This window comes from Oncorhynchus clarkii, chromosome 10, assembly GCF_045791955.1.
Source record: "Oncorhynchus clarkii lewisi isolate Uvic-CL-2024 chromosome 10, UVic_Ocla_1.0, whole genome shotgun sequence".
NCBI lineage: Eukaryota > Metazoa > Chordata > Actinopteri > Salmoniformes > Salmonidae > Oncorhynchus > Oncorhynchus clarkii.
Genome location: NC_092156.1, coordinates 69,301,138 through 69,326,688, shown reverse-complemented (window position 1 = coordinate 69,326,688; position 25,551 = coordinate 69,301,138). Strand labels below are relative to the sequence as shown.

The window sequence follows — 25,551 nt, the reverse complement described above, 5'->3', positions numbered from 1 at the left end:
AGAACATCACTCATACTATCTCTGTTTAGTGTGGGGAGATATGATGTCATTGCCATGTGTTCTAACATGGGCTACTTAGACTGATGTTATTTTTGGATACATGTTTCTATTCTATTTTCTATTATCATCTGCATTGTTGGGAAAGAGCTCTCAAGTTAAGAATTCCACTGTACTGTTTTACACCTGTTCTAACTTCTAACATACACTGGGTGGACAAAACATTAGGAACAGTATTGATGTCACTGAAGGGGAGGAGACAGTTAAAGAAGGATTTTTTTAGCCTTGAGACAATTGAGACGTGGATTGTCTATGTGTGAAATTCAGAGGGTGAACGGGCAAGACAACAGATTGAAGTGCCTTTGAACGGGTTATTGTAGGAGGAGAACTGCAACGCTGCTGGGTTTCTTTATGCTCAACAGTTTCCTGTGGGGATCAATAATGGTCCACCACCTAAATGACATCCAGACAACTTGACACAGCGGTGTGAAGCGTTGGAGTCCATGTGGAATGCTTTCGACACCTTGTAGAGTCCATAACCCCAACGAATTGAGGCTGTTCTGAGGTCTTTAAGGCAACTCAATATTAAGGTCTTCATAACGTTTTGTCTACTCAGCGTGTACCTTTCGAAATGGACAATTCTCACATCACACATTTGAGACGTGGTGTCAGTATCACACACATGAATATTGTAATATCACAGGACTTCTCATCATCAGTGTCATCTTACACAGGACTGGCTAATCAGGACCGTAGCTGGCTTGAATTACATTATATACAGTACCGGTCAAAAGTTTAGACACACTTACTCATTCAACAGTTTTACTTTGTTTTTTACACTGTAGAATAATAGTGAAGACATCAAAACTATGAACTAACACATATGGAATCATGTAGTAACCCAAAAAGTGTTTAAAAAAATGTATTTATATTCTTCAAAGTAGCCACCCTTTGGCTTGATGACAGCTTTGGACACCCTTGGCATTCTCTCAACCAGCTTCACCTGGAATGCTTTTCCAACAGTCTTGAAGGATTTCCCACATATGCTAAGCACTTGTTGGCTGCTTTTCCTTCAGTCTGCCGTCCGACTCATCCCAAACCATTTCAATTTGGTTGAGGTCAGGTGATTGTGGAGGCCAGGTCATCTGATGTAGCACTCCATCACTCTCCTTCTTGGTAAAATAGCCCTTACACAGCCTCGAGGTGTGTTGGGTCATTGTCCTGTTGAAAAACAAATGATAGTCCCACTAAGCTCTAACCAAATGGGATGGCGTATCACTGCAGAATGCTGTGGCAGCCATGCTGATTAAGTGTGCCTTGAATTCTAAATAAATCACTGACAGTGTCACAAGCAAAGCACCCCCACACCATCACACCTCCTCCTCCATGCTTCACGGTGGGAACAGCACATGCATGGGTCATCCATTCATCTACTCTGCGTCACAAAGACACAGCGGTGGGAACCAAAATCTCAAATTTGGACTCATCAGACCAAGGGACAGATTTCCACCGGTCTAATGTCCATTGCTCGTGCCCAAGCAAGTCTCTTCTTCTGATTGATGTCCTTTAGTAGTGGTTTCTTTGCAGCAATTCGACCATGAAGGCCTGATTCATGCAGTCTCCTATGAACAGTTGATGTTGAGATGTGTCTGTTACTTGAACTCTGTGAAGCATTTATTTGGGTAGTTAACTCTAATGAACGTATCCTCTGCAGCAGAGATAACTCTGGGTCTTCCTTTCCTGTGGCGGTCCTCATGAGAGCCAGTTTCATCATGGCGCTTGATGGTTTTTGCGACTGCATTTTTAAAGTTCTTGACATGTTACGCTTTGACGGACCTTCATGTCTTAAAGTAATGATAGATTGTCGTTTTTCTTTGCTTATTTGAGCTGTTCTTGCCATAATATGGACTTGGTATTTTACTAAATAGGGCTGTCTTCTGTATACCACCCCTACCTTGTCACTACACAACTGATTGGCTCAAACGCATTAAGCAGGAAAGAAATTCCACAAATGAACTTTTAAGAAGGCCACACCTGTTAATTGGAATGCATTCCATGTGACTACCTTATGAAGCTCATTGAGAGAATGCAAAGAGTGTGCAAAGCTGCCATCGAGGCAAAGGGTGGCTACTTTGAAGAATATTAAATATAAAATATGTATCCTTCACTCATGCTGCCAAACATTCCGTCGTAAATCTGACTATCCTACTGGTCCTTGACTTCGGCGATGTCATTTACAAAATAGCCTCCAACACTCTACTCAGCAAATTGGATGCAGTCTATCACAGTGCCATCCGTTTTGACACCAAAGCCCCATATACTACCCACCACTGCGACCTGTATGCTCTCGTTGGCTGGCCCTCGCTTCATATTTGTCACCAAACCCACTGGCTCCAGGTCATCTATAAGTCTTTGCTAGGTAAAGCCCTGACTTATCTCAGCTCACTGTTCACCATAGCAGCACCCACCCGTAGCACGCGCTCCTGCAGGTATATTTCACTGGTCACCCCCAAAGCCAATTCCTCCTTCGGCCGCCTCTCCTTCCAGTTCTCTGCTGCCAATGACTGGAACGAATTGCAAAAATCACTGAAGCTTGAGACTCATATCTCCCTCTCTAACTTTAAGCACCAGCTGTCAGAGCAGCTCACAGATCACTACACCTGTACATAGCCCATCTGTAAACAGCCCATCCAACTACCTCATCCCCATACTGTTATTTTATTTTGCTCCTTTGCACCCCAGTATCTCTACTTGCACATTCATCATTTGCACATCTATCACTCCAGTGTTTAATTGCTAAATTGTCATTATTTCGCCACTATGGCCTATTTATTGCCTTATCTTACCTCATTTGCACACATTGTGTATATATACGTTTCTATTGTGTTAGTGACTGTATGTTTGTTTATTCCATGTGTAACTCTGTGTTGTTGTTTTTGTCTCACTGCTTTGCTTTATCTTGGCCAGGTCGCAGTTGTAAATGAGAACTTGTTTTCAACTAGCCTACCTGGTTAATTGAAGGTGAAATAAATACTTTTTTTTAATGATTTGTTTGACACTTTTTTGGTTACCACATGATTCCATATGTGTTATTTCATAATTAGAGTGTCTAGTTTAAGAAACAGACGCCTCACAAGTCCTCAACTGGCAGCTTCATTAAATAGTTCCCGCAAAACACCAGTCTCAACGTCAACAGTGAAGAGGCGACTCCGGGATGCTGGCCTTCTAGGCAGAGTTCCTCTGTCCAGTGTCTGTGTTCTTTTGCCCTATTGTCCTTCTAGTGTACGAATATTGTCCTTCTATGGCTTCTATTGTACTACTATTGTCATTCTATTGTCCTCATACTGTTCTTCTATTGTCCTTATATTGTACAACTATTATCCTTCTATTGTCCCCATACAGTCCTTCTGTTGTCTTTCTATTGTCCTCATATTGTTATTCTATTGTTCTTCTATTGTCTTTCTATTGTCCTCATATTGTTATTCTATTGTTCTTCTATTGTCTTTCTATTGTCCTCATATTGTTATTCTATTGTCTTTCTATTGTCCTCATATTGTTCTTCTATTGTCTTTCTATTGTCCTCATATTGTTATTCTATTGTTCTTCTATTGTCTTTCTATTGTCCTCATATTGTTATTCTATTGTCTTTCTATTGTCTTCATATTGTTATTCTGTTGTCTTTCTATTGTCTTTCTCAGGGAACGAAGGTGTCGTCTTCGGACATTCAGTGGAGACATCCCACATCAGAGCAGAACCTTTCCAGGATCTCAAGTAAGCATTCTGGAATCACACGCACACACACACACACACACAAATGGACACACACATGGAGATGGATGGACACACACACACACACACACACACACAAACACACGCACACACACACACACACACACACACACACACACACACACACACACACACACACACACACACACACACACACACACACAGCACACAGATGGCTGGACACACACACTCACACACACACACACACACACACACACACACTGACTCACTCATTTACTGTTACTTTGAAGATACCCCAAAGTCATTAAAAGAAAGGGAGAGTGTGTGTGTGTTATGTGTGTGTGTTATGTGTGTGTGTGTGTGTTATGTGTGTGTCCATACCTGTTTATTCCAGTAGTGTTTTGAGAGCCCTTGACTTGACTTTATAAAACCCGTCGGCCTTGGCGGCGTGGTCATCCTGATGTGAGCGTACAGTAGAGACTGTAGTGCAGTGCAGTTATACAGCTCTTTAAGAGGGCGGTCCTGGCCAGGCTGCTCCTCCATACACTCTCCAGTCATCTACATGAAACCCAGGTAAGGATCAGATGAGATGCTGTATACAGTGTCAGCGAGGGCACACTGCATTGGCCCTCTCAGTCAATGGCTGATAGATAGAATGAACCAGGGTCTGTATTCATAAAGTGTCTCAGCCACAGGAGGTTGGTGGCACCTTAATTGGGGAGGACGGGCTCATGGTAATGACCGGAGCAGAACAAGTGAAATGGTATCCAACATATCAAACAGATAGTTTGATGATTCCATTCACTCTGTTCCAGCCATTATTATGATCCGTCCTCCCCTCAGCAGCCTCCTCTGGTCTCAGAGTGGAGTTTCTAGGATCAGTTTTGTCTTTCAGATCGTCATGAATAACATTACATGGAGAAGGGGGACCTGATCCTCGATCAGAACTATAATCAGCAATCCCCATTTCCATGTAATCACTCCGATCTAAAATGATCCAGGATCAGATATCTCATTTGATGTCTATTTTGTTATTGTATAGAAGGCAGAAGTGATCCTTGAGAAAGTGACAAGAGGAAAGGCATACACAGTGTTTCCCCTACTGTTGTACAGGTGGGCTTTGCCTAAAAAGAGTTTGGTTTCTATTGTTTTCAACTGACAATGTTGATGCCAGTGGGCCTGGATGTTGCCTTGGGGGTGTCTCGCCTCACGCCGCCGTCTGGGTACAGACTTCAATAGCAAGTGAACATGTCATTCTCCTCTTAATTCAATACAGCTCTGTACTCTTATTGTGAATCCATTCAACACAGTTTGATGGCAGAGGTATTTGATCGCTGGTCTCTCATCAGCCAATCAAATCTCACGGATTTATATACCTTTCGCCTCATTGGCCCGACAGCCGCATTGACTGCCGGCCATAACACTTACATCCTCTTTATTGAAGAGTCAAGCAGCTCCGTATCAGTGTCTGTATTGTGCGTCATAACAATAATCCTTTAAAACGATAGCCTAAGGGCCCTGCGGGCTAGCTAGCATAGCGGTAAGTACATGAGTGGATTGGCAGAGAGACTGACAGACAGGCTAGCATAGCGCTAGCGTTAGCATACAGCGCAGTATATAAATGTGTGGATTAGCGGAGAGAGACAGACGGGTATGATGGAGAGCTAATGGGCAGCTTCCAGTCACCTATGAACTGTTTTTTTTCAAATGTGGAAGGCTCATTTGTATATTGTCAGGGCAGATTAAGTTCTGGGGAGAGAAAGGGACTGATGAGCATGGATTGGGGTGGAGGAGTGGAGGGAAGGAGGGACTGATGTAGGGAGAGGGAGATAGAGACGGGGAAAGAGAAGGGGAGAGAGAGAGAGAGAGAGGGGGAAAGAGAAGGGGAGAGAGAGAGGGAGGGGGAAAGAGAAGGGGAGAGAGAGAGGGAGGGGGAAAGAGGGAGAGAGAGAGAGGGAGGGGGAAAGAGGGAGGGAGGGAGGGATAAAGATAGTGGGAGGGAGGGGTGTGTTTTATGTATCATATTGTTATACCTTCTCTGGCAGCAACCCAAATGGCACCCTATTCCCTACATAGTGCACTACTTGCTATAGGGAATAGGATGCCTTTTGGGCCTCTTCCTCTGTCTGTAATATAGGTATTGGTTGGGGAAGTCTCTTTTGAATTTCTCCTGATTTCTCTCCGTCTAAAACCACAATACACCGGGTAGTTGCCCTACACACACACACACACACACACACACACACACACACACACACACGAGCGTGTGCACACACAGACACGCGCGTGCGCACACACATTTGAACACAGGACACGCTGTTCTCCTCACCAAGCATGGACATAATGAAACAGACCCCCATTTCACAGGAGCTCTCTCTCTCTCGGTCTTACTCTCACTCTCTCACTCTCTCTCTGACACACACACACACATGCGCACACACACAGAATGCATGACACATATTAATAATTTCAGAGTGGCACTCTCATCTCATCCCTTACCTCTGAGTGAACTGAAATGTGAGGCATTTTTGACTGACCGGCCGTGGCCTTTCTGTCCGCTCTGCGTCGGGGGTTAATTCGGTATTACACGCTTTACATATTTCACTCCCTCGTCTCTCACTCATTAATTGTTCGGCAGAATGGAAACATAGAAATGAATCAAGTTCATATCCCCACCTTTTTATAGTTGTTTAATATAAGTGTGTTCATTAGGACTCCTACTTAACAGGCGATGGAGGTGAATCGCTGATAATTATCTGGACCAGGGCTTCTTCCTCTGTTTCTGGATTTGGTATCACTTTTTTACTTTTCTTTTTTTGATCAAATCCTCTTTTTGGCCGAGGTCGTTTGCCCCCCCCCCCCCCCCCCCTTCTTTCATTCTCTTCCCCCTTTCTCTATAAAAGTCCCCTGATTTTGCAGTTAAAGTAAATGAAACGTGTAATGACTTGATGGAGTCTATTTGAGGCTAATGATGTATGTTATGGTGTAACCCTCTAAAATACAAATGAACATAGAATACATCCCAAATGGCACCCTACTCCCTATTAATTGCACTACTTTTGACCAGAGTCCTATGAGCTCTAGAGTCCTGGTAATGCACTAAGGGGAATGGTGTGTCATTTGGGAAGCAGACAAGCCTACGCAGCAGGATAGACACGCCAATAGTTATAGACTCTTTTAGAAGTTTGGACACAGTTTGCTTGACGGGGACCCCAGGAAAACGGGGATAAAGTCCTTTCGATTAACCCCGGACCCTGTTCCTAGAATGCCCTGTTGAAACTTTTGCATATTGGTCCCACCTAACCCCAAATTATTTCTCCTACATCACATATTAACTACAGAAAAGTAGTGTAAGTGTGGTTTGTGTCTATTGTCCTCTGTGGTTTGTGTCTATTTGTCCTCTGTGGTTTGTGTCTATTGTCCTCTGTGGTTTGTGTCTATTGTCCTCTGTGGATTGTGTCTATTTGTCCTCTGTGGATTGTGTCTATTGTCCTCTGTGGTTTGTGTTTATTGTCCTCTGTGGTTTGTGTCTATTGTCCTCTGTGGTTTGTGTCTATTGTCCTCTGTGGTTTGTGTCTATTGTCCTCTGTGGTTTGTGTCTATTGTCCTCTGTGGTTTGTGTCTATTGTCCTCTGTGGTTTGTGTCTATTGTCCTCTGTGGTTTGTGTCTATTGTCCTCTGTGGTTTGTGTCTATTGTCCTCTGTGGTTTGTGTCTATTGTCCTCTGTGGTTTGTGTCTATTGTCCTCTGTGGTTTGTGTCTATTGTCCTCTGTGGTTTGTGTCTATTTGTCCTCTGTGGTTTGTGTCTATTGTCCTCTGTGGTTTGTGTCTATTGTCCTCTGTGGTTTGTGTCTATTTGTCCTCTGTGGTTTGTGTCTATTTGTCCTCTGTGGTTTGTGTCTATTTGTCCTCTGTGGTTTGTGTCTATTGTCCTCTGTGGTTTGTGTCTATTGTCCTCTGTGGTTTGTGTCTATTGTCCTCTGTGGTTTGTGTCTATTGTCCTCTGTGGTTTGTGTCTTTTGTCCTCTGTGGTTTGTGTCTATTTGTCCTCTGTGGTTTGTGTCTATTTGTCCTCTGTGGTTTGTGTCTATTGTCCTCTGTGGTTTGTGTCTATTTGTCCTCTGTGGTTTGTGTCTATTGTCCTCTGTGGTTTGTGTCTATTGTCCTCTGTGGTTTGTGAAAAGAAGAGAGAGAGAGAGAGAGAGAGAGAGCGAGAAAGTAGAGATCAACGGTAAAAGAAGAGAGAGAGAGACAGTAGCGACAGAAGGTAAAAGAAGGGAGAGAGAGAGACCATAGAGAGACAGACGTCAAAGATGAGAGAGAGAGAGAAAGACAGTAGCGACAGAAGGGAAAAGAAGAGAGAGAGAGACCGTAGAGAGACAGACATCAAAGAAGAGAGAGAGAAAGACAGTAGCGACAGAAGGTAAAAGAAGGGAGAGAGAGAAGGTAAAAGAAGAGAGAGAGAGAAGGTAAAAGAAGAGAGAGAGAGAGACAGAAGGTAAAAGAAGAGAGAGAGAGAGACAAAAGGTAAAAGGTAAAAGAAGAGAGAGAGAGAGACAGGCGGTAAAAGAAGAGAGAGAGACCGTAGAGACAGAAGGTGAAAGAAGAGAGAGAGAGAGAGAGAGAGACAGGGTAAAATAAGAGAGAGAGAGAAAGAAGATAAAAGGAGAGAGAGAGAGAGGGACCGTAGAGACAGAAGATGAAAGAAGAGAGAGAGAGAGAGACCGTAGAGACAGAAGGTGAAAGAAGAGAGAGACAGTAGAGAGACAGACGGTAAAAGAAGAGAGAGACAGTAGAGAGACAGACGGTAAAAGAAGAGAGAGACAGTAGAGAGACAGACGGTGAAAGAAGAGAGAGAGAGTAGAGAGACAGAAGGTGAAAGAAGAGAGAGAGAGTAGAGAGACAGGAGTTTGATTAAAGAGAACAAAATCTCAAACAAGAGTCAGAAGACAGAGAGTGTGTGTCATCAGCAATCAGCTAATTCCACTAGCTAACACTGGCTCCATAATCAGATGCGCATTGATCAAGCTGTTGGACGTCGACACATAGCCTACGTCCCAAATGACACCCTTTTCCCTAAATAGTGCACTACTTTTGACCGGAGCCCTATGGGCCCTATTCAAAAGTTGTGCACTATATAAGGAATAGGGTCCATTTGGGATGAAGCCATAGAGTTCACAGAGGTCCAGACTCAATTAAAGCCTCATCCAAAGAACTACAGAGGAACAGGTCCAGTCGATATCCTGCTCTTCCCTCTCTGTACCCCCTTACAACTCTACCACCCTACCCCCGGTCAAAGGGACTCCAACCCCACTCACAGTCAAGGGCTTTGGGAGAGATCTTCCCCACATATCCCCCTTCCCTCCAAAGCCACAGTGCAGTACAGTGATGCTCATGAAGCAAAGTTTTAAGTTGGCTCTTTGGGAAAGTGTCTGTGAAGTGAACTTGTTTTTTTGGGAAAGTTTCTCTGAAGTGAACTTGGCTCTTTGGGAAAGTTTCTCTGAAGTGATCGTGGCTCTTTGGGAAAGTTTCTCTGAAGTGAACTTGTCTCTTTGGGAAAGTTTCTCTGAAGTGAACTTGTCTCTTTGGGAAAGTTTCTCTGAAGTGAACGTGGCTCTTTAGGAAAGTTTCTCTGAAGTGAACTTGTCTCTTTAGGAAAGTTTTTCGCAAGTTTGACTGAAAGTAAGGAAACGTTTCATGGAGGTTTGGCTCAAAACGGAAGTTGGTTCTGTGGGAAGCTTGACGATTCGCTTCACTCTTGTGGCCCATTTTAATAATAATGTCCATCGGATCAGGTGGGTTGGAAGTTAATGAAAATCCTTGGCTAAGGTCAACGCAGCCGGTGCTGAATTTCTTTAGTATGTGGGCTATGTACAGGAACAACCATCTGGGTCTTTTATGACAAAAACCAAAGCGCCTTTTATTCATTATCAGGCAGATTTACTGGGACATTGAGCAACAAGGACGTTCTCTAACATTCTCTTCCGTTAACCATTAATTAGTTACGCTGAAATAGGCATTACAGGCATAGGAAAAGGCCTGAACAGAGTTGGGTTATGTAAATAATTTGGTGTGTATGCGTGTACCAGCCTCTGTATATAGCCGTGTCATTGTGAACCCAGAGGTTATGATGCTCTGTGGCCTGGTTGCTGACATGTTAGTTTTAGAGCAGGCTGGACACCCAGGTCTCTTATAGCAGATGGAGAGCTTTCCACCCCACCTTCGCTGCTTCCTCGGCAAATAGTGTGCCTTCTCAGCCTGGCTGCCTTCTCAGCCTGGCTGCCTTCTCAGCCTGGCTGCCTTCACTGCCGGGCATTGCCCTAGTATGTGTGATATTGTTTCCAACCTTCTGCATACGGCTTCCACTTTGTTCCGCCCGCGAGCCAATGTCTCCCTTGCAGGATATACGTTTGCCCTCAGTTTAAGTGCAGCTACATAGTGTCGCTGTTTAAATCACACCGCTGCTGGATCTGCGAGCCAGCTGTAGCTGATCTTGTCTTGGTGGAACCTGCCAGTTCCATTTCCTTGGCTTGGCAGCGCCTCCCAATCCTCCAATCCTTTCGACCTCCAGTTAGAGGGGTTGTTGCACAGCTGCTTGTGCTTTTTTGTCTCCACCTCTGCTCCCTTTGTGCTTGAGCCATCTTCCCCGACTGGCATCATAGCATCTAGGCTTTCTCCCAGGTTCGGAGTTTGCTCCGGGACTCCCACTGCCCGTATCCACAGTTTAGAAAATTCCTCCTGTGGCGTTGTGTATCCCGTTACCGTCCTCGTCAGTGGGTCTGACGACAATGACAGGTTAAGTAACCTTCGCTCCTGGATTGCTGGTATGATGTTTGCCAACTTCACAATGCCTAAGCTGCCGTGTTTGTTCCTGCATAGATCAGGCCGTCACAGGTTGATCGAGGTAGGTGCAGCCACTTTCTCACTGCTGTTTTAACTATCCCATCTAGGATAGTTAGTTCGACTGTCCCGATGTCCCCGTGGTTTACCGTATATATCACTCGGGGGACTGCATATGCGTTTAGTACGCTTACTCTTTGGCTGGGTTGTAGTGGCGCTTGATTGATTCCGCTGACCCACTCGAGGATTTGTTCTCTCAAATCCGGCTTTGAAATCCCCAGCCAGGGGTTCACTTTCATGCCCAGATATTTTTCTGATTTATCTGGGTCAATCCGGTGTAGCTTTTCCCCTTCGATTGTCCATGCCTGACAGTTATTGACTGTGAATGCTCCACCCCCGCGTCTCACCATGACCCCATGGCACTTTTTTGGCTGCACGCGCAGGCCAGAAAGTTGACAGAAATGTTCCAATATTTGGATGTTATGTTGCATGCCCGCCCCAAAGAGCTGCTCATAAGCACCAAGTCATCAGCGAATGCTAGTGTAGTCACCTTACTCCCCCAAACCTGTAGCCCTCTCCCATGCGCTCGAGCTTGTGAATCATAGGGTCCACCGCAATGTTGAAGAGGAGGGGCGACATTGGGTCTCCCTGTTTCACTCCCACTTTCATTTCGATTGGTGATTGGTTCCTTCCTTCACCTTTATTCTCGTGCACACCTCCTCGTAGGAGTCCTTGATTAGTCTGATTATATGGCTATCCAGTCCCCTCTCCTTCAGGACACAGATTAAGTGTTCATGTGCCACTGAGTCAAATGCCTTGGCAATGTCTGTGAATACCACTGCTAGAGCCCTGCTCTCTTTCTTGCTCTGATGTAATACTCCATTTAGGACCATCAGGTTCTCCGGACACCCAGGGGTGGCAATAAAACCCCTTTGCCTGGGGTTGATCGGACACGCCTTTGTCCCCTATAGTTGTATTTGTGGCCAAAGCATACATTAGAAGTAAAACTCCCACTTAAAAAAACACTTTAAAAAATCTCAGCTGGCCAATCAGCTGTTTACTTGTCATGGATATTTTTAATGACCTGTATACGTCCACACCATTCTGTTGTTGGGGTACGCCCACACAATTCAAACATAGAAAAGCTGCTTTTTAACATACTTAACTTTTGGGAAGGAAAACTATTTAACTCATATTGTAATTATAAGTCATATTTCATGGAAATCTGGAAACACTGGACAGTTAAGGTGTTGATGTGGAGAGAGGAAACTGATCCCAGATCTGTATCTGCGGCCAACGTCCACCTAGTGCTAGCTCATCAGAGGGCCTTCTTCCTGTACAGGAACCACTCTTCTGGAAAGGGGAATTTATAGACAGAGTGGGAGATTTTAGCTGAGTGAAGCAGACTGTCTGTGTTCTAAAACTGTCCGTTTGTATGTGTCCGGTCCAGCCCAGATAAATGGGTTTACAGTACAGTGTGTAGCCAGCTGGGAGTTTCCCAGTCTCCTCAAGCATGTGTTGGAACAAGCTGCAGCTAATGGAGTGCAGTGTTTACCGTTGTTCATTTGATGTTTGGTTAGACACTTCTTCTGGGGGCAATTGGAAATAAGTTAAATTTAAACACAGTACATTTGCATGTGTGTGTGTGTGTACACGTGTTTGTAGTTAATCTGTGTGTGTATCTGTGTATCAGTTTCTGTTTTCTTTCGTCTCAAACCGAAACACCCTCTGGCCATTTCTCCTAGTCTTACTCAAACTGGAAAAAAAATTTGCGGCCTCCAAAAACGTGATATTATCAAACTATCTCACCGCCGAAACACGCCTTCTGTTCTCTAAGCGGCCACAACAGCTGCCGACACCCTCCAGACGTAACCGCGGCAACGGGCGTAGACGGTTTGGAGGCCCCGGGCATATTGATGTCCGTCTGCCTTCCTGGTAAAAAAATCTAAATGATACTTATTGAGCCATCAGTAGCCTTCCAGTAGAGATGTAGTGACTGAGAGAAGCTCCGGCTTAGTCTAATCACCTGTCCCCTTTTTTACTTCCAACCAAAACATCATTATCGTCTTCAACCATTTTTCTTTTTTTAACACTCTGAAAACACTCACCAGCTGGGACTTTCAGGGGCTTTTGTTAGATTTACTGGCAACACCTGGATCTGCGAGTCGGATCTAAACCTTCCAATTCTGATCTTTTTTCACTAATTGGTATTTTGACCAATCAGATCAGCTCCTTTGCTCATAATTGTGCAAAAGGTCAGAATTGGGCTGCCTGTGTAAATGCAGCCATCGTCACCCTATAATATATTGTTGTTCTGTAACATGAGCTTTTGTATACAGAGAGTAAATCCTTACTAAAAATGATATATACAGTGCCTTGCGAAAGTATTCGGCCCCCTTGAACTTTGCGACCTTTTGCCACATTTCAGGCTTCAAACATAAAGATATAAAACTGTATTTCTTTGTGAAGAATCAACATCAAGTGGGACACAATCATGAAGTGGAACGACATTTATTGGATATTTCAACCTTTTTTAACAAATCAAAAACTGAAAAATTGGGCGTGCAAAATGATTCAGCCCCCTTAAGTTAATACTTTGTAGCGCCACCTTTTGCTGCGATTACAGCTGTAAGTCGCTTGGGGTATGTCTCTATCAGTTTTGCACATCGAGAGACTGACATTTTTCCCATTACTCCTTGCAAAACAGCTCGAGCTCAGTGAGGTTGGATGGAGAGCATTTGTGAACAGCAGTTTTCAGTTCTTTCCACAGATTCTCGATTGGATTCAGGTCTGGACTTTGACTTGGCCATTCTAACACCTGGATATGTTTATTTTTGAACCATTCCATTGTAGATTTTGCTTTATGTTTTGGATCATTGTCTTGTTGGAAGACAAATCTCCGTCCCAGTCTCAGGTCTTTTGCAGACTCCATCAGGTTTTCTTCCAGAATGGTCCTGTATTTGGCTCCATCCATCTTCCCATCAATTTTAACCATCTTCCCTGTCCCTGCTGAAGAAAAGCAGGCCCAAACCATGATGCTGCCACCACCATGTTTGACAGTGGGGATGGTGTGTTCAGCTGTGTTGCTTATACGCCAAACATAACGTTTTGCATTGTTGCCAAAAAGTTCAATTTTGGTTTCATCTGACCAGAGCACCTTCTTCCACATGTTTGGTGTGTCTCCCAGGTGGCTTGTGGCAAACTTTAAACAACACTTTTTATGGATATCTTTAAGAAATGGTTTTCTTCTTGTCACTCTTCTATAAAGGCCAGATTTGTGCAATTTACGAATGATTGTTGTCCTATGGACAGCGTCTCCCACCTCAGCTGTAGATTTCTACAGTTCATCCAGAGTGATCATGGGCCTCTTGGCTGCATCTCTGATCAGTCTTCTCCTTGTATGAGCTGAAAGTTTAGAGGGACGGCCAGGTCTTGGTAGATTTGCAGTGGTCTGATACTCCTTCCATTTCAATATTATTGCTTGCACAGTGCTCCTTGGGATGTTTAAAGCTTGGAAAATCTTTTTGTATCCAAATCCGGCTTTAAACTTCTTCACAAAAGTATCTCGGACCTGCCTGGTGTGTTCCTTGTTCTTCATGATGCTCTCTGCGCTTTTAACGGACCTCTGAGACTATCACAGTGCAGGTGCATTTATACGGAGACTTGATTACACACAGGTGGATTGTATTTATCATCATTAGTCATTTAGGTCAACATTGGATCATTCAGAGATCCTCACTGAACTTCTGGAGAGAGTTTGCTGCACTGAAAGTAAAGGGGCTGAATAATTTTGCACGCCCAATTTTTCAGTTTTTGATTTGTTAAAAAAGTTTGAAATATCCAATAAATGTCGTTCCACTTCATGATTGTGTCCCACTTGTTGTTGATTCTTCACAAAAAAATACAGTTTTATATCTTTATGTTTGAAGCCTGAAATGTGGCAAAAGGTCGCAAAGTTCAAGGGGGCCGAATACTTTCACAAGGCACTGTGTATATATATATCACAGGCCTCAAATCAAATCACATTTTATTGGTCACATACACATGGTTAGCAGATGTTCATGTGAGTGTAATGAAAGGCGTGTGCTTCTAGTTCTGACAGTGCAGTAATATCTAAAAGAAATCCAACAATTCCACAACAACTACCTAATACACACACATGTAAAGGGATGGAATAAGAATATGTACATATATGAATATATATATAAATATATGAATGAGCAGTATATACAAATACATATGAGATGAGTAATGTAAGATATGTAAACATTATTAAAGTGGCATTATTTAAAGTGACTAGTGATCCATTTATTAAAGTGGCCATTGATTTGAGTCTGTATGTAGGCAGCAGCCTCTGTGTTAGTGATGGCTGTTTAACAGTCTGATGGCCTTGAGATAGAAGCTGTTTTTCAGTCTCTCGGTCCCAGCTTCGATGCACCTGTACTGACCTCGCCTTCTGGATGGTAGCTGGGTGAAAAGGCAGTCCTTCGGGTGGTTGTTGTCCTTGATGATCTTTTTGGCCTTCCTGTGACGTCTGGTGCTGTAGGTGTCCTGGAGGGCAGGTAGTTTGCCCCCGGTGATGCGTTGCGCAGACCTCACTACCCTCAGGCGAGCCTTACGTTTGAGGGCGGTACAGTTGCTGTACCAGGCGGTGAAAAAGCCTGACAGGGTGCTCTCAATTGTGCATTTGTAAAAGTTTGTGAGGGTTTTAGGTGACAAGCCAAATTTCTTCAGCTTCCTGAGGTTGAAGAGGAGCTCCTTCACCACACTGTCTGTGTGTGTGGACCATTTATGTTTGTCGGTGATGTGTACGCAGAAGAACTTAAAACATCCACTACTGTCCCGTCGATGTGGATGGGGGGATGCTCCCTCTTAAGTTCACGGTCGTCTCCTTTGTTTTGTTGACGTTGAGTGAGAGGTTGTTTTCCTGACACCACACTCCGAGGGCCCTCACCTCCTCCCTGTAGGCTGTCTCATCGTTGTTGGTAATCAAACGGCTGCAAACGTTTGCGAACTTGATGATTTGAGTTGGAGGCGTGCATGGCCATGCAGTCATGGGCGAATCGGGAGTACAGTAGGGGTCTGAGCAGGCACCCATGTGGGGCCCCAGTGTTGAGGATCAGCGAAGTGGAGATTTTGTTTCCTACCTTCACCACCTGGGGACGGCCCTTCAGAAAGTCCAGGACCCAATTGCACAGGGCAGGGTTGAGACCAAGGGCCTCCAGCTTAATAATGATATTGGAGGGCACTATGGTGTTGAATGCTGAGCTGTAGTCAATGAACAGCATTCTTACATAGATATTCCTCTTGTCCAGATGGGATAGGGCAGTGTGCAGTAGTGTTCATGGTGTTAGTAACTTCGGGCCCTAGTTATTGACTCAAATCCTAACTGGAGTTTCACAGGCATACACTGGCAAATCTCCAATTGCTACAGATCTCAAGTTATGAGCAGACTCCTAACTGAATGTCTGAGTTCTTCCTACCCTCGTTTTAATGCCATGCTATTGATAACTTTAGAAAGTGAAACAACCACTTCAGATAGGAGGGGATACCAATCCAGCCTCACATAGAAGAATATCCACCCTAGAATATCCACCCTAGATTATCCTTACTATCCTAAACCTACTGGCCCCAGTTATAATGCTTCAGAGTGGTTTTAATACCTCCTGTTAACCCACCAACCACTTCAGCTGGAAGTGGATCTATGAATCCGGCCTCACACAGCAGAATATCCACCCTATCCATCGTCTCCTATAGTGTATAGACTCACTCCAGTGGTGGGCTGCATGGGCCAGATTGACTGAGCGCCCCAGAAGCCTGAACCATTGATTTCTTGTGAAGCCTGCACTGATTTAGCTAGCGGCCTTTCTGACGTTATGTGTCGTTTCACTTCAACCTGGGACTGAGCCTGGGACTGAGCCTGGGACTGAGCCTGGGACTGCATGTGTTACTGCCACTGGGAGGAGGAGAGAGGCCTTGTGCTGTCGTCACAAATACCTTACATCTGACCCAGCATTTTATTTTTTGTGCTGAGTGAGAGAATGTAGGACGTTTCCCCTCCACCACGTGAGACCAGGGAAAGAGGCAATGACACTGTATGTGGAACAATATGTCACATTGTTACGGCTCCCTCATCATCTCTCTCTCTGTTTCTCTGTCTCTCTCACACATCTAGCACAGATAGAATAATGTGAGGAGCTAGCTCGTATTACCCATTTTATCTCTCTCTCTTTCGCTCTCTTTCTCCCTCCCCCATGTCTCTCTCTCTGTTGAAATGTCACATCACCTCAAAAGCGCCTGACGTTTCAGTCCCTCTCCAAGAAAAGTGATCCTCTCCTTTCCTCCTATCCTCTCTTTTCCTCCTTTCCTCTCCTATCCTCTCATTTCCTCATTTCCTCTCCTTTCCTCTCCTTTCCTCTCCTTTCCTCTCCTTTCCTATTTTCCTCTCCTTTCCTCATTTCCTCTCCTTTCCTCTTTTCCTCTCTTTTCCTGCTGTCCTCATTTTCTCCCTCTCTTTTATCTTGTCTTTAAGGGAAGTGTTTTCATCAATACTTTTAGACTACCTGACAGGCATTTCAGGCAGACGAACAATGGTGTTTCTTCTCCTAGCAGGAGGCAGTATGAGTCAGCATATGGTCGCTCAGAGGGGTGGCATGCAGCAGTACAACAGATTCCATCAAGCTTGGATGAAATGGGAGATAAAATATAGATAAAATATAGATTATATAGATTATTTCTCGATTCATTTTTCTTTTACCCAATTCAAAAAGACTTGTATTTCCAGCTCATTAAATATGAAGCATATGTTTCTCCTGACCACATGACTGACTGGATGTAATGGCTGTGCAGACGTTTGTTCAGGCCCTGCCCTAAAACACTAATTATGGTTCAGGCTGTTTGTGATTTGACTATTTGGATCAGGTTTGTTAATGCTGGGCAGGAACAAAAGCCTGTACACCTAGTATCTGCAAACCCCTGGTCTAATGTGGTCCAGTTTACAGGACACTGATTAAACCTATTCCTGAACTAAAAAGGAATAGAGAATATCTAGGTTCAGAGAACCTGCCCTAAAAGCCTAGCTGGTCTATGTTGAACGAGGTGTAGGGATGAAATATTCTGCGAACTTTCCCAAAATTCTAAAGTTTTCCAGAAATCTTCCACAGAGATTTCTGGAAAACCTGGGAATTTTGGGAAAGTTACCGCAATTTTCCAACCCTAAAGATGTCTAAGTCTGGCTGCTCACATATCAGCTTGTTGTTTTGACTCTCACCCTACTAGTTCCACTTCAATACATCTGTTTGTTTTCACCCCGGGACATGTTAGCCTCTCACAGCGGTCTGTGGTAGGCCACTTTTACTGGCACTCCGCTTTGAGCCACTCACACTCTCAGCAGGGAGCCCCAGTGCACCATGGGAAGTTAAAGAGCTGCTTGTGCCTTGTTCTGATTGTGTTGCTAGCCATGTAAGAGCTGCTGTTCTCAGAGCGTAGCCTGGCGTTTCAGTTGCTGTTTTGTACTGGATTTGATTGGTACGGTGTCCATATTAGGACATAGTATGAGAAGTATGGGGTCCATATTAGGACAGCCAGATGAGGATGTTTTATGTAAATGTGACGAGAGACTGACTGGACGTTTTTGTGTAATAAAATAGTATTTAACTACTGCTTTGAGGGTGTGTATACACTATTTATACACAGGTATGTAGACAACCCTTTCAAAGTAGCGGATTTGGCTATTTCAGCCAAGTCCATTGCTGAAAGGTGTATAAAGTTCAGCCCACAGCCATGCAATCTCTATAGACAAACATTGGCAGTAGAATGGCCTTACTGAAGAGCTCAGTGATTACTACTTTGAGGGTGTATATGTGTTGTCTCTCTCTCTCTCTCTCTGTTCTTCTCTCTTTCTCTTTCCTCAAACACGGCAAAAAGTTCTGACACACATCCGTCGGGTACGTCAGCGACCCGGGCAGAAACGAAGGACGGACCCCAGTCTTTTCACTATTGATTCAATTATCACCGATGGGATGCATGGAGCCATGAAATTACATTTTCATGAAATTAAAATCTCAAAATTCCCAGGGTCTCCCTGCCATTTGCAATTTCCCGGGCTGCATTTCACAGCCGCAGACGGGCAGGACGCAAATGTCTTTTTTTTCTTTGTCATATTTCGACCCAACCTAAGGATTTGTCAGGGAATCTACTGTAGTTAGTAGTAGGTTATGTTGGATGGATCATGGTTAGAAACAGGATCACGGTGCAGTAGTTTGTAAATGTGAAGACGGAGAAGCCTTGAAACACCTTCAGGTGACCTCGCTGCTGCTCTTGCCTTGCGGGCTCACACATACAGAGTCTCACACATACAGAGTCTCACACATACAGAGTCTCACACATACAGAGTCTCACACATACAGAGTCTCACACACACAGAGTCTCACACATACAGAGTCTCACACATACAGAGTCTCACACATACAGAGTCTCACACATACAGAGTCTCACGCATACAGAGTCTCACACACACAGAGTCTCACACATACAGAGTCTCACACATACAGAGTCTCACGCATACAGAGTCTCACGCATACAGAGTCTCACGCATACAGAGTCTCACGCATACAGAGTCTCACACATACAGAGTCTCACACATACAGAGTCTCACGCATACAGAGTCTCACACATACAGAGTCTCACACATACAGAGTCTCACACATACAGAGTCTCACACATACAGAGTCTCACACATACAGAGTCTCACGCATACAGAGTCTCACGCATACAGAGTCTCACGCATACAGAGTCTCACGCATACAGAGTCTCACGCATACAGAGTCTCACGCATACAGAGTCTCACGCATACAGAGTCTCACACATACAGAGTCTCACACATACAGAGTCTCACACATACAGAGTCTCACACATACAGAGTCTCACACATACAGAGTCTCACACATACAGAGTCTCACACACACAGAGTCTCACACATACAGAGTCTCACACATACAGAGTCTCACACATACAGAGTCTCACACATACAGAGTCTCACGCATACAGAGTCTCACGCATACAGAGTCTCACGCATACAGAGTCTCACGCATACAGAGTCTCACGCATACAGAGTCTCACGCATACAGAGTCTCACGCATACAGAGTCTCACACATACAGAGTCTCACACATACAGAGTCTCACACATACAGAGTCTCACACTTGCAGTCTCACACATACAGAGTCTCACACATACAGAGTCTCACACATACAGAGTCTCACACATGCAGAGTCTCACACATACAGAGTCTCACACATACAGAGTCTCACACATACAGAGTCTCACACATACAGAGTCTCACACATACAGAGTCTCACACATACAGAGTCTCACACATACAGAGTCTCACACATACAGAGTCTCACACATACAGAGTCACACACATACAGAGTCTCACACATACAGAGTCTCACACACACAGAGTCTCACACATACAGAGTCTCACACATACAGAGTCTCACACATACAGAGTCTCACACACACAGAGTCTCACACACACAGAGTCTCACACACACAGAGTCTCACACATACAGAGTCTCACACATGCAGAGTCTCACACATGCCTACACACTATTTTACACCTGACTGGCATTCGGTATTTAAGTGCTCTTGAGTTTTACGAAATGCAACATTTACTTTTCGGTGATCAGAACCCCCACCCTCCATGTACCCATATACTCCATTACCCATAGTTCCGAGTCATCCCCCTTACCTGTCTCTCTGTGACAAGTGTTGTGAGTTTTCTAACTTTTACAACCCAGTTGAAGGCTCTCACCTGTTCTTTTCCTCTGAGAGATTCATGGAGCGAGTTTAGCACGGGATATAACTTCTCTTGGAGATGGGGATTTCAAAAAAGTAGTCACAAAAGTCACAGAGGCTTGAAAATGTCATTTTCCAACCATTTCTCATCGTTCAAGTCGGCTCACACTTCCTGCCAGACGACACCTTTGTATCGCTCAGCTCTCTGACACTTTAAACGATTTATGTCGCCCCGACCGGCGACACAGAAGGGTGATGTGGGGTTTTTTTTTAACCGAAAAGGTCATGGGTTCAGATCCAAACGGTAACATGGCGATGCGGCATCAGGGCCATTAAAGGAGAAAGGTCAACGTGAATGTCAAGCTATATACGCCTGGAAAACATCTAACTTATATTGTGACTGAAACCTCCATGGAGAAAGTTCTGAGTTTTTCAGACTATGGTTTCTGTCTGTCACACCCTCCCTCACTACCTTACAATGTGTATGCACCAGAACTATTATTACATTACCTTCCCCTCCGTTCCCCCCTGAGCTTTTAGAAGTTGTCAAATTAAGACGATAACTGTGTTGATGCATTCTCTCGTTGCCTATCTCTGTCATGTTATAAACAATATATCCGCCTCAAAAAACAAGCCTTGGCGGACGGCGTTGAAGGTCAAGGCGGATATCCTCGCCGGCGAGAAGGAACGCAGGAAGGCGGCTCCTGCATGATAATGGACTGGACCGATAAGACCTACAGTCTCTGACTCGGGTGTCTTTTCATATAAAGAATCACCACCAAGGCCCTGGCTTTCTGGATGGATGGAAACTTTTTACGTTTTCTTTTTTTTGGGGTCTCCGAATCACCAGGCGGAACAGCAGCCGGAGCAGCAACAGAAAATCAATGACCTGATTGAATTCCTCTTTTAAAACGGCCGAAAGGACCAGAGCTATTCATAGATATTGTATGATATTCTGACTGTGTAAGAGAAAGAGGCTGTGAGGGTTTTTTTGCAGAGAAGTTGGAAGGAGGGATCGTTAAGTCAATATATTAATTTCTGTCAGGTGGTTAATTATCCGAGGCCTGTTTCACCAGCTAACCTGATGGACCAGTGGACCAGATGACTGCTCAGTCCACAGGGAGACTTCCCATCCAGGCTTCCGTCTCTCTCTGTGTGTGTGTGTGTGTGTGTGTGTGTGTGTGTGTGTGTGTGTGTGTGTGTGTGTGTGTGTGTGTGTGTGTGTGTGTGTGTGTGTGTGTGTGTGTGTGTGTGTGTGTGTGTGTGTGTGTGTGTGTGTGTGTGTGCGTGCGTGTGCGTGTGTATATGTGTGCCTGTGTGTGACAGAGAGAGAGAGGAATAGTGAGAAAATATGTGTACTAATGTGCCTGTGTATCACTTTGTGTCCCCCCTCCCTTTCACACCACAGTCCAATCAAATCCTCTCAGCTAGATCTGTGTAATAGTTTTTAAAGAAATGCTGCTTTAAAAGAAGTTTCAGTTCAGTTATTTATTCCGATCGGCGACTTACATTCTAATTGTACACTATGTTTTCGTTATTGATCCTTCAAGTCACCCATGCTTTGAATCTAAAGTGATTCGTTGTCTAATTGAATCCCTGGATGTCTGGTTCTCTGCAGGCTGGAGTCTCCCACCAGGACCCTGAGTCTGGAGGCTCCCAGAGGGGTGGAGGTCAACGCCGGGGTGGGCGACTTCAAGGCCACCTGCCGGAAAGACCTGTTGCTCCAGTCGTCAGAAGGAGAGGTGAGAGGGGGGGACGGGGGTCAGGTTGGAGTGTGTTGGGGTGGGCGTGTTGTTGGGGTGTGTGTGTGTGTTTTAGGAGGGCTACAATACTGATGCTAGTAGCAGGAGTTCATTAAGTGTCTTATTAACCTAACGAGCTCCATCAATCAGCGCAACCTTGTCCAGCTTTGTTCTCCTCTCCATTTATTTGGGGGAGAGATGTGACCTCATTAACGCTGCAGTCATGATGAGGTGCCTGTTATCTGTCTGTCTCTCTGTCTCTGTCTGTCTGCTCTTCGGTCTGTGGCCCAGCGCGCTGTCGAGACTTCCCTGGAGCGAACCTTGTCATTAGCTCTGTAATTAACTCGGAAAGAAAAGCAGTGTTCGCCAAGACTGTGATAGTTTGATAGCATGGAACAGTAGGAGGAAAAATAACTATGCAAGTTCTGACTTATTTGTCGCCTTCTTCTTTTTAAAGCTCATTTTTCAGGGGGAGGGACGGATGGTTTTGGGAAGAGCCTTTCGTCTCATAGTAAATCTTAGTGGCATTTAGAAGGTAACTTACTCCTAACTCCTAAAGCACCACTTCAATCTCTATTATACTTCCTTGTTGCTATGACCGATAGTGCATCCTGGGCAGGTGAGAGGTCACAGGTTAGAGGCCAGTGTGATAAGTAAATGTCCCCCCATAGAGTTAGATAGGGTCTCATATCCTGTCTTTTCAATGTCCAGTTCTACTTCAGGAAGTGCACCCTCTATCCAACTCCATGATGTCCCCTGCGTGTTGTTTGCATGCTAAGCACAATGGCCGCTGCTGAAGTGGAACTGGTTTGTGTGATTGGTCCTAAACAACTCAAGCGTTGTCAGACTTTCAGAGTCCCGCTCCCTGCTGTTACAGGATCACCTTTAAATGAACACTAGCTGGTTCCTGAGATGTGTCCCGCTCTCCTTTCAGCTCCAGGCCCCCAGCCTGGCTTTAGTAACTACACCCGCTATTTAATTAACTTACAACATCCCCGGTAATAGATCATTGTATATCGTCACTTAACTATAAAAAGGCTTTTTGTTTCTTATTTCTCCTCTTCCCTTCTTCTTTTTCATCTCTTGCCTGTATAGGAGATGTCTACCTTGTCTACCTTTAGAGGTAGATCTGGAGTCAAAGGTAATGCACACCTGTTTAGTGGAGTAGAAGACTTGAAAAAGAAAAGGAGAACCTCACACTCTAGGAGCTCAGATGTCATCATTTAATAACTAAATATGTTTAGACAAGCGCTCTTCATCAGGGTCTGTCTGTCTCCATCAGGGTCTGACTGTCTTCATCAGGGTCTGTCTGTCTTCATCAGGGTCTGTCTGTCTTCATCAGGGTCTGTCTGTCTTCATCTGGGTCTGTCTGTCTTCATCAGGGTCGGTCTGTATTCATCTGGGTCTGTCTGTCTTCATCAGGGTCTGACTGTCTTCATCAGGGTCTGTCTGTCTTCATCAGGGTCTGTCTGTCTTCATCGGGGTCTGTCTGTCTTCATCAGGGTCTGACTGTCTTCATCAGGGTCTGTCTGTCTTCATCAGGGTCTGACTGTCTTCATCAGGGTCTGTCTGTCTTCATCAGGGTCTGTCTGTCTTCATCAGGGTCTGACTGTCTTCATCAGGGTCTGTCTGTCTTCATCGGGGTCTGTCTGTCTTCATCAGGGTCTGTCTGTCTTCATCGGGGTCTGTCTGTCTTCATCAGGGTCTGTCTGTCTTCATCGGGGTCTGTCTGTCTTCATCAGGGTCTGTCTGTCTTCATCAGGGTCTGTCTGTCTTCATCGGGGTCTGTCTGTCTTCATCGGGGTCTGTCTGTCTTCATCAGGGTCTGACTGTCTTCATCAGGGTCTGTCTGTCTTCATCAGGGTCTGTCTGTCTTCATCGGGGTCTGTCTGTCTTCATCAGGGTCTGTCTGTCTTCATCGGGGTCTGTCTGTCTTCATCAGGGTCTGTCTGTCTTCATCAGGGTCTGTCTGTCTTCATCGGGGTCTGTCTGTCTTCCTCGGGGTCTGTCTGTCTTCATCGGGGTCTGTCTGTCTTCATCAGGGTCTGTCTGTCTTCATCAGGGTCTGTCTGTCTTCATCAGGGTCTGACTGTCTTCATCAGGGTCTGTCTGTCTTCATCAGGGGTCTGTCTGTCTTCATCAGGGTCTGTCTGTCTTCATCAGGGTCTGTCTGTCTTCATCAGGGTCTACCATTAAAGGTAGATCTGTCTGTCTTCATCAGGGTCTACCATTAGAGGTAGATCTGTCTGTCTTCATCAGGGTCTACCATTAGAGGTAGATCTGTCTGTCTTCATCAGGGTCTACCATTAGAGGTAGATCTTTCTGTCTTCATCAGGGTCTACCATTAGAGGTAGATCTGTCTGTCTTCATCGGGGTCTACCATTAGAGGTAGATCTGTCTGTCTTCATCAGGGTCTACCATTAGAGGTAGGACAATGCCCTGAAGAGGAGAAGAGACGATCATAGAGAGTGTAAGACGAGCACTAGACACTTGACACAAAGTCGGCAAACCGTGGGCTTTGACGCACAACGAGGGGTGTTGTGAAACAGATGGACCTCTCTGTAGCCTTAGTGTGACGGAGTTCTGTCAGTCTTTGTGCGCCGTGACACCCAGTGACACGTCCTGACCTTCCTGTCTTCGTCCCGCATCGACTTCCTCCCTCATCAGTCCAGCCTTGGCGGCCACACAAATTACAACTTATGGGTCTCTATGAGGAAGTTGGGGAACACAGCCAATTAGATTTACTGCTCCTACTTTCCTCTCTCTGTCTTTTTAATTCTCAATTATTCCTCGGGTGATGGAGGACGTTGACAGAAGAAGAGGGAGAAGAGGAGAAAATAGATGTCTCTGTCAATTTGGAAGGGAAGGCAAACCACATCGGACACCGGGGCTTAACGCGAAATCGATGTTGTCAGCAGCTGGCACTTAAAGGAGCTACATTCAAGTTTAAAAACTTTGGAGAGCCTGGAATTAAATCCAAATGGGTTCGGGTTCCCGATTCGGGAGCATCTTATCGCCTTCTCCGGGATTTCCATTAAAATCAGAGGGAATGAGACTTGACAGAGTCCTCTCGCTCTCCTCTAGGCCCGGCGGCCTACTCACTCGCTCTGTCTGTCTCGCTCTCTTTCTCTCATCCCAAGGCCTACTCACTCTATCTTTCTCTCGCTCTCTTTATCTCTCTGTCTCTCTCTATTTCTTTCTCTCTCTCTGTATTTCTCACTCACTTTCTCTCATCCGAGGCCTCCTCTCTCTCTCTCTCTCTCTCTCTCTCTCTCATCCGTGGCCTCTCTCTCTCTCTCTCTCTCTCTCTCTCTCATCCCTAGGCCTCCTTACTCTCCCTTTCTCAACTCTCTCTCTCAGCTCTCCATGTCTCTCTCTCTCAATTTCAATAGAATTCTCTCTCTCATTAAGCTCCCCATGT

The 25,551-nt window shown here is 44.9% G+C and overlaps 1 protein-coding gene across 1 annotated transcript in view; it reads left to right on the top strand.

Annotated features, from left to right (window-relative positions):
- The window catches only part of LOC139419720 (zeta-sarcoglycan-like), a 288,649-nt gene that overhangs the window by 242,264 nt on the left and 20,834 nt on the right, over nt 1-25,551 (top strand). The window contains exons 6-7 of the mRNA XM_071169707.1: nt 3,696-3,768; nt 22,007-22,130. Of these exons, the coding sequence (XP_071025808.1) occupies nt 3,696-3,768; nt 22,007-22,130 (197 nt within the window). The remainder of the gene's footprint in view (nt 1-3,695; nt 3,769-22,006; nt 22,131-25,551) is intronic.